Here is a 10,301-nt window from a genome sequence, read left to right as displayed (position 1 = left end):
TGAAATTGGAGGTTGCTAAAATTACTGCGAGTAGCAACAGTTGTTTTTCTTCTTGAATTTTCACGTCATTAGACAATATTTTGTTGTTGCTTCCAATCTGGCATCCATCTGGTATCGTGATCAACATAGATTATTTGTCTCTCTTTGGGGGTAGTTTTCTGGGTTGAACATGAACTCGGATACTCGATGTACGTATATAACCATCAGCAAATATCCGAACACAACACTGACTAGTTCTATGTAAGTACCGTATATCACACATAATAAAAAAAAGGAAAATGGCGAATTACATCACAAAATTTAATGTAGAATTACTCAAAGACGAAAGCGTCAGAAAACTTTACCAAGACAGACTAGACGAAGATCACTCCAAACACAATATCAGGAAGAGATAATGCAGAAGCCGCATTTAAAAAAATAAAAAACAACATAAAGAACTGTGCCAAGGAAGCCCTAGGAGAAAGGACATTAAACACAAATAAAGGAAACAATAAGCCATGGTTCACCCCGGAAGTCAACGAATTAGCAAAAGAGAAAAATAACGCTTACATAAGGTACATTAACAACAGATCACCCGAAGAATATCAAGTCTTCAAAAGAGAAAGATACAGAACAACTATTGCGATTAAACAACTCAAAAGGACATACTGGGAAAGGTTCTCGGTGGAAATAGAACATGACCTGTACGGGGGCCAGAAGAAGATCTGGAACATGCAACAAAAGAGAAAAAAGCCAGTCAATGAGGAACTAGTAATAAATGCAATAGATCAAGTAACGATAGACGCAATATTTAAATTACGCCAATTGATAGAGAAGTCCATTGAATTCAATAAATCAATGTACACATGCTTTGTAGATTTAAAGCAAGCATTTGACAATGTACAGCTTAAGGATGTCATCGACCGACTGAACCAAAAAGATGTCAATAAGTGTCACATAAACCTAATAAAGCAGCTTAACATAAGCAATAAAACAATAATAAGGACAGAATGTGGTCCAACAAGAGAACTGAAAGGCTCATCCGGCATAAGACAGGGACATAGCCTTAGCCCATGCCTTTTTACCATCATAAGCGACCAAATAATTGGAAGTGTGAACCAAGTCGATGCAGAATTCAAGATAAACAACTACCGCCTGAGAATACTCTGTTACGCAGACGATGCTGTCTTGACGGCAGAGAGCGAAGATGACCTCCAGCGCCTTTTCTACAGATTCAACCTAACAGCACAGAGGCTTAATATGCAAATTTCGATCGAAAAAACACAATCTATGGTAATATCCAAGGATCCGATCCGATGTAAGTTGGTGGTGAGTGAGCACATTATACAGCAGGTGATGAATTTCAACTATCTGAGGCTACAAGTATCGAGCAGCAGAGGTACAGTGAATAAGGTGGAAAACCAGATCAGAAAGGCCGTAAGAGTATCAGGATGTTTGCGAGATATAATTTGGAAGAACAAATATATGACTACAGGGAGCAAGACACGAATTTATAAGACCTACGTCAGACCCATAATGACCTATGCCGTCGAGACAAGAGCTGAAACGTTTGCTACCGAAAGGAAAATGAGAACAGCAGAGATGAAAATCCTAAGAACAATAAAGGGGATCACATTACATGATAGGATACGCAACGAGAACACCAGAAGAGAACTGGGAGTGCAGGACGTTGTCAGATGGATGAGAGAGAGACGCCGGTGTTGGAGAGACCACATAGAAGGAATGAGGCCAGACAATACAAGAAGAAGAAGAACATGAACTGGTTGAAAAAGGAAAATCTGGTTTTGGAGGGTTATTGTGGTTTTGTCCAAAAACGCTTGGAGGATTGCTTTGGTTGAAATTGTTGTTGTTTCCAAAGAAATTTTGATGATGGTTGAAGTTTGGTTTTAGATCTTGAAAAGCTTGAAAATTATTCGGTCTTTGTTGAAATGGAAAATTTTTGAAATTTCTGTTTGGATCTGAAAAGTTACCGAATAACCTTTCGAAATTTTCGAATTCACTGACATATGAAATAGCATATTCTAGAGCTTCAGGTTTCTTGATGTATCAGTGCATCCTGCAATAAAAGTGTTTAATGTTGTTTTATCATAGTAGTTTATGTGGCATAACTTTTCGTTGGTACTGATGTTTGGGTCGTTTACTTATTATTTAAACTACCTTACTTCTGATTAGCTGTAAACGGCTTCCAAAGTCAATTAAGTGTTCATTTTTGTTTGGACGCGTCCTCGTGAGTTCTTGGATTAAACAGTCTAAGTCTCTACGATCAGCAAAGCATTGTAACAGGGCTTGGTTTAGTTTAGACCAGCTATCTATTTCAGCTCTATTGCCTACCATACATTCTGCTCTACCAATTATTTTTTCTTGAACACACTCATAGATGTGTTGGTCTAGATCGAAATCATTGAATTCGCGATATGTGACTATTACATTGTCACAACTTTTTACGAATTTGTTCAAACTATTTCCACCTCCATTGTAAGGCTTGATGTTGTCTAGTTTACTTCTTAGTAAATCTCAATTAATTTTTATTTCAGGTTGTGCCATTTTGTTTGCTTCGATCGTTATTTCGTTTATTGCTTGAAATAAATCGTCGATGTTGTTCATTCAAAATTCAAAGAGAAAAAAAATCTTAAATATCCCAACCAGATGCCGTATGCATAGGGTCTAAGATGGACAGTATTCTTCCTTTCTCGATTCTCCGTGGAAACTTGTAGTCTTGGGACGTTTTCTGAATCAATTAGCAAGGTGTGGAATTAGCAAACTGCTGAAATGTTGAAACACAAGATGTAGTGTTCAAAGATTTGGGTCACTTAACCGGCGCACAAAATTGATATTCGACTAATCACGTTTTGTCCGATTTTTACTTAGCGATTCAGAAAGTGGTAGATCACGCCGCATCAATCCAATCCTACCGACGGCGCCAATTATAGATTTCCAAATGAAAATGTCCTTTTTAACAACCAAAGTTTTATTTTGACGTACAAGATTTCGCGTGCTGAAGGCTTAACAGAGAATCGAGAATACTGGGCAAATCGGCGTACTTATAGACTAGATAGAAAAATGGTTTATCAACAGAATGTCTACAATTGCGCTGCTGCGTTCGTGGTTTCCATTTATGGGGTGGATATAACTCGTTTATTTTTTTGCCAACAATTTGCAGATTTATTACCCAGATTGACCACATGACATATTGCCCACAGTTAACTATTAATCTAAATCATTTAATTTATGTTGTTTCGAAGTGGTTTGGATTTTCCATATGGACTGGTATATGCAAGCGTCCTCTATACTGATTGCCTCGGAATGCTTTTAGTTATTCATCCAAACAGAATAAAAACTCTATTTACGTTAATCTTCAGCACGCGTATCAATATCGGTCTTTATCTTATCTTTCTCGTTTCGGTTGCTTTCAGAACAGATATTTCAAGAGGCAAACCATCCGGTTTGTAGATACTCAAAAAACCAAATTTTCAGAAAATTTCCTGCTGGGCAAAAAAGCTCGTTATAGTTCATCAGATGATAATCAGGATATGTTCAGGAAAATCTAAATGAATAGCAATACCTTTTCATCAAAACGCAATAAATTACCACTTTTTTTTATGTGCATGATAAGCAGGACGTATTTCAATAAAACCGAATCTGTAAGGGGAACAGATAAAGTTCGAAAGGTCACTGATCCTTTAATTAAAAGAGGAAATTTTGCTAATTGATTTCATCCACATGTAATATTGTTGTTTTAACAACAACTACAGACATTTAGAAGCTTGTTGACTACTATTGATGGGTCAAAGTCCTGTTGACCAGTCCAGCGATTTTCCTGTATTTCCTGTAAATTAAATTTATGGGCTAGAAAGTGTTGGTTGTATTGTATTAATAATTACAAGAATTTAGAAAATTTAACAAATTTAAGACATTTTTGGGCGCAAGCATTGACGGGCATACATAAAAGTTCTTCTTTAAAAGAGCAGGTATTTCTTTTGTATTCTGGTCACACGCTATTTAATATAATTAATATACGCACCAAAGCTATTTAATATAATTAAACTATCAGTGCAAGGTAGCTTTTCCAATGCGAAATGCATTGAAAGGTTTTCTTCATTCAATCTAACGAAAAATGCTTGATTTGGTACAAACCTTGAACTATTTGACTGGAAAACAATTACACTTTTCTGTTCAATAAAAACATCGAAAGCTCGCAGTGCTTGTCATGTACGACTAGCTGTTTTTTCCATTTAACAAACAAATATTCAGGGACTTCTATTTAAATTAAGGCGATTTTAAAATAATTTTTTATCGATCTGGAAAATGGATTAGATTAGTAGAAATCCATCTAATGCAGACGTTTCAAATCATTCTAGCACTCAACATTGCTAGAAATATTTCCATCTAGCTTGATTTGTAACCAGAACAATTATGTTGCATTTTATTAGTAATCTGTTCCATTCATTGGTAACCGTTTTAAATTAGAAGGATTTAAAGCTAATTTGTTTCAATAGAATACAATTCCTTGCTTGACTGTTGGTTACTTCATATAGCAATTTGGAAACGTTACGAACATGAAGCATTTATTATTAATGTATAATTACCCCTTAAAGTAATTTCAGTAATTACCACTTGCATTTTTTGAGCATCACTTCCGAGCACTTTGTGTTTCACGTTTTCAACTTTGCATTTATCGAAAAATAATGAACAAAATTCAAACAAAATTGTTGGTCCCCTGAAACTGAAATTTGCGCAAACAAGTGGCAAAGTCGGCGAAGAAATATTAATTTAAATCCGAGATAATGAAACTGACTAGTGGCCATGACATCGCAATATCCTATTAATATTTATGGTCCAATCCCACATCTGACTATTAAAGATTGTCGCCATACAAACCGTCCAGACAAGGTGAAATTAGACAAAAAATGAAGTAAAAAGTAAGTTTACTTGATTGCGTCCAACCGATAATAACCATAATATACCTCAAAATAACCAGTGGTCATTAAAATATCTTCACATATTGTATTCTTAAGACCATATCTTGTGGATGTTGTAATCGGCTAGATGTTTATGATCCCGAAGACAGAGGCACGGTTTATGGTCCGTTGCCTTTTTCTACACAAGAAGCAAGGTCACGTTTTACCTTCACACAAAAACATTTTGCAAGAATTTAACTACATAGTTGAATGGTACTGAAAGTTACATGGGATCGACTTGGCTAATTATTTTTATCCAATTTGCAGTACCTACTGATAATTGGTGCAATTAGTTTGAAGTGGCAGAAGCGATGAAGACACAAGAAGGTTCATTGCTATATCGATCATATAGATAGCTTTTTAATTGTTCCTGGTTCATAAACTTTGATATAAAGTATAAAGAGCTGAGTGGGTCAGGATTTTTCAGGATGGTTTCATCAAGATCCGCTCTAACTGATCTTTGCGGTTTATTGTTACATCTATGTCACAACCACCTGTTGTATCTCCGTTGAATCTTGATGTGGTACTTGAGATTAATACCATTTTACGTGCTCATGAGCCACATGGCAAAAACTCATTTCGAATCCTTGAGGCAAAAATTTCTAATTGATATTCCCATGCGGTAGAACATTTGCGAGATTTATTGATGGGAAGTGAGCGAAGTACGCTAGCAAATTGGTACGCGTGTAACAGGAATACTAAAATTTTATCGGTACGTCTGTGGCTTACGTCTTTTACTTTGCCAAAGTTCAAGTCTAATATTGCAGATCAAAGTCATTTACACTTGCCAATAAATTTAATTGCTATTAGTGTAATGGTTGTTATATTGCGTTCGTTATTCAATTATACCTTTGTGAAGCCCGTGGGTGACGAGTTTTACGGATAATTTCCTGGGGTTTACCCAGAAGTTTCATTCTTCTTTATCTGGAAAATTGAGCCTCTAATAACGAGTAGAATAACACTGATATATTGGTGATAATTTGATTGCCACGTTGTTTGCATAATTTCAATTGAATATTCTACGTGACAAAATAAGGAAACAGGTTTAAATCAAAGAAAGTTTGTAAAAGCTTCGTTTTTAAGATACACGGTGCTAGTTTTTTTTTCAGTTTTCATATACAGTTTCTAGTGTTGGTTTTAGGTCGCAATGGTTGGCACAATCTGCAAGGTGTAATTTTTTTAGCTTTATTTTCACTTGCTTCTGTCCAATTAGTTTGTAGATGAGCGCAACTGCAGATTTAATTCTGAAAACATGAATTTCCTATTCAATTTGTCACCGTTTTCGCATCTGCTAAAATGTCCAAACGATCTTCGTTCCTCAATACAAAAATATCCATGAAGATCAGTTGTTGATTGACTTCTATTTCCATAGTACATTTTAATTATCGATGTCGTCTGTTCAGGTGATTTGGAAGTTCACTAGTGATATAGACCCAATATCATCTTTATAAACAGAGACAGTACATGAATAGTTGTGTTTTATTTAGATTATGGCTAAGTATTCGGAATATATTATACAGGGTGTTCCGTAAATATTTTAAAATATTTTAAGAGCGTGTTCTTCTAGTAATTTTATAAGGGGGTCTTTCTGAGAATTTTTGTAATGTGAGGTTTCGTTGTTGAGTTATTTGATTTCCAAATGTCGGAAAATATTAGTTTTTGTTGTTTTCCTTTATAACGGTTAAACATAGAAACTTCTTCTGAGGGGCAAACTAGTGCCCTTAAGAAAAAACAATAAGAGATAAAAAAAAGTTGATAAATAACTTGCAGTAATTTAAAAAATATTATGTTGATAAAAGTTTGCAGTAGCAAAGTGCACGCAAAAAGTTCTGAACAAAACAAAAGTAGGGGTTCCACATTTCTACTCGATATAAAAGTAAACTGAACTACAAAACACTACCATAGAATGGCACTCAATTAGCTTATCATGTACCAAAATCTAGTTTTCTATGTTTAACCGTTTTAAATGAAAACAATAAAAACAAATATTTTTTGCCATTTTGGCTCAAAAAGGAAAAATCAAATTTAAAAAAATCTCAGGAAGACCCCCCTCTAAAATGACTAGGAGAACACGCTGTTAAAACATTTTAACATGTTTACGGAACACCCTGTATATGCTCTTGTGGATCTTATGTGAGGTTGCAACAGACAAGTTGCACAGACAGGATTGAGTATTTTCCATTTATTTGATATTTTAGTTTTAGATCAATGTGTTTCGTTAAAAGTATTGGTGAATAGTGCTTCAAAGCGCAAAAAAGTTATTCTTCGCAAAAGTCGGATGGACGACAAAGTCAACATTTGCAGGCGGACAGACACATTGAATATAAACAAACACATGTAGTTTTGTCATACTATCTTATCGAGCACGGTCGGGTATAAATATTTGAGTTGCCAACTGATAATTTGTAGACGCCAATTATTTGCTTTGAATTTTTCGGTCTCATTTTGGTATCAGGCATGCCCTATTGACAGTGGCCGAACGAAAAGTTTTTGCAGTTTTCTTTTAATCAGCTTAAAAAACCTCCAGTTTTTATTTACAGGCGAACATCCTGGATTCTCATATTATTATAATATAATATTAATTATAGTAAATAAGTTTGTTGCATCTTCTGAAGGCCTGGGTAACATTGTGTTGAGATGCGCTTTTCAGTTGATGTCACTCTGTGAGTTCGCGTTGTATCTCAAATTGCGGTTGTGACGGAATAATTTTTTAAATCAGAACTTTTAAAGGACATTTTTAATTAGTTGAAATTTCGTTGGTTTCTATCATCGCTCGGAAATTGAACCACAGTTTCATTTTTAAGTGATTTATTTGCGGCTTTTTTGTTCAGTCAATATTTTTACAAAAAGAAAATGAATCCCGTTATTAATTTTAGTTTTGACGTTGTGCATTGCAGGTAAGTAAAATTCAGACAAGTATAAATGGCTCTAAAATTAGTGTGTTAGTTAGTGAAACATCGGCGCTTAGAGCGTTTTTCGTTTAGGTGTTTTTCACTTTTGTTAAGTGGAAACGTGAAATTTGTCTTTGGAAATATTGCCGCACGAACAGGCACTTTCTACAAAAATTTGAACAAGAAACAAACTTAAATCGAACTGCCAAGTAAAGCATGAATCATCGACAGGGCAAACAATTAAATAATAATATTTAATATGTAGTTACGTTTTTTTTCTTGAAAAAGTGTTTGAATGTCCAGTGTGCTACCGACAATGGACGAAATCTCTCGATGAACGCATTCTTAGATGGGAAATGTAGATTATTGTGGCCCTTATGGCAAGTGCGGTAGTTTGTGAAAGTATAGTGAACTTGATGATTAATGGGTAGAAAATGGAGCATGGGGCGCCAGCTTGCTAAAAGCTGGTAAGAATGATCTTTAATCTATAAATCTTTTAGCTTGAACTCAGATTAGTTTTCTGACAAGCAACTGAAGTTTTATGGATTCTTTATATTTCTCTCTCTTCGCTTTGCTAATTTTTTTTGGACAGATTTCCTGCTGTATTGAACACCTTTTCTTCTTTCTTTCCAGGTGGCACTAAGCAGCTTTAGGTAAACTTAGAATTGCTTTGGCCCTGGTTCGTAGGCTGGATTTGGTATCGATTGAGCTATTGGTTCTTCGGCAGTTAATGTATAAACTTTGGGAATATTTTCATTGACTTTGTATTTTTCATGTCAAGGTCAGCTTTTCGCAAAAGCACCGCTTCAGATATGGAAATCTGGCTTCCAGTATTCAATACAATTAGCACCAGCTTACTGATAGTGTGAATTTGATTCCGATTAAACCATTGATTTATTCACAAGAAATGTTTAAATTTTGGGAATATTTTGGGCGGCTTTATACTTTTACATCAGGCTCATCTGAAGCTTGCCTCCAAACAACCGTTTCAGATATGCAAATATGGGTTCCACTTTTATGTTTTTTTTGTTGAATAAAGTCAAGAGTTTTAGTTCTGTCTGTTTTTTTTTTAATTGCGATATCGACTGAAACATGACTCCACCTTTTTTGACGTTGCTCAAGAACCATTTGAGCTAAGAGTTCGTTTTCATACCATTGGATAGAGAATTTGTAACTTGGTTATAACAACGTGCGTAAATAAATTCTGGCGGATTTGACACAAAAGTCACACGAAATTTGAATATTAGACATTAAATTTTAGGTGGAAATTTACGCCAAAATTTTATTTAAAAAAACCTCTACATAATCTCAATCTTTCAAGTTTCTACCGGCTTTACTTTGGAAGATAAAATGTTTTGCAAGAGTATGCAGTTGCGTGAAAGGGTTAATTTTCTAATGAACGTTTACAAAGCGCGCAAAATTTCATGCGATTTGAATTAACTTTTCAAGATTTGAAGGATTTTTTTTGGAATTTAGATCGCACTTTTCTTTACTGAACGCACAACTCTGAACGTGTAGAGTGTTTTTCGTTTGTGAGAAATGTATTTTCGAAAACTACGATGCAAAATATGTTCCTGCAACAAATGGGCGACTGCAGCGCCACTAAACTTCCACTCTTCCACTAAATTTCGCATACATTTTGTGACAGTGCATTACATTTTCTGTACGATGTTTGATCGTCTTCCCAATGTAACCCACATTTTTCATATTGTGAAAATGATTGGCAAAAAAGCTTCATGGGAATGTATAATACTTCAATGCCCTCTTCGGTGCTACATTCTAAAATGTTCAACATCTGCTCCCGCCGACATGGATAGTAATTTGCTGAAAGGCTTCGGAAGTTCTGGTCATTAACCGTTTTTCTTCGCAGTTCGACTTGTTTTTTTTATTTGAAATGTTATCGGCTCCTTTCTTGTTTGTCGTCTTCCGCATTTTCTTGGCCAAATTCTTCTTGGCCATTCAGTAATTTTGCTGTTCATCATTTAATTCTGTTTTTCATGATGTTTCCTTTTCGATAGACCAGCTTTATCAAGTTCATTTGTAATTGTGTGTCTGATGGTGCCAATAAAACCGTCGAATTATGTGTTAGCTACGATGTGGCGTTTTTCGCTTATTATATTTTTTCTATTATAGTTTTATGGTTAATGGATTTTAAATGTGTTATATGGTGTACTGAAAGTGCATCCTTAAACCCTCGCTAGATATGCTGTAAATGGTTACATTTAAATAAATTGAATATTTACACAATTGCAGATATTAATAGATGCCGTTTGCCTCTACTTTATCACCTTGCGCATAAGCAATTTTGAAATTTCCATTAGTTTTCCGTTAAAAGTTTCCAACATATTTAACTGATGCTTTCAAATAATGTTAATAGAGTCAACTGGCCAGTAAATTGAGATTTTCCTTTCATGACATTGATAACTGAAGGCGTAATGTATAAAAGATGTTT

General features: G+C 35.0%; 1 protein-coding gene across 1 annotated transcript; it reads left to right on the top strand.

The window, feature by feature from the left end:
• The first annotated feature begins 711 nt into the window (after nt 1-711).
• LOC125502453 lies at nt 712-1,758 on the top strand. The gene has a single exon (XM_048660576.1). The coding sequence runs from the start codon at nt 712-714 to the stop codon at nt 1,756-1,758; it is 1,047 nt and encodes a 348-aa protein (XP_048516533.1).
• Nucleotides 1,759-10,301: the final 8,543 nt, after the last annotated feature.

The sequence above is a fragment of the Dendroctonus ponderosae genome, unplaced genomic scaffold (assembly GCF_020466585.1).
Source record: "Dendroctonus ponderosae isolate FM_Combo_2020 unplaced genomic scaffold, Dpon_F_20191213v2 Dpon_F_20191213_1, whole genome shotgun sequence".
Classification (NCBI taxonomy): Eukaryota; Metazoa; Arthropoda; class Insecta; order Coleoptera; family Curculionidae; genus Dendroctonus; species Dendroctonus ponderosae.
Note: the sequence above shows the minus strand (reverse complement) of the source record. Positions and strands in the feature narration are given on the sequence as shown.

What these genes read in the sequence shown, in the direction of transcription:
- LOC125502453 (XM_048660576.1), top strand. Translation starts at nt 712, where the DNA reads ATGCAACAAAAGAGAAAAAAGCCAGTCAATGAGGAACTAGTAATAAAT.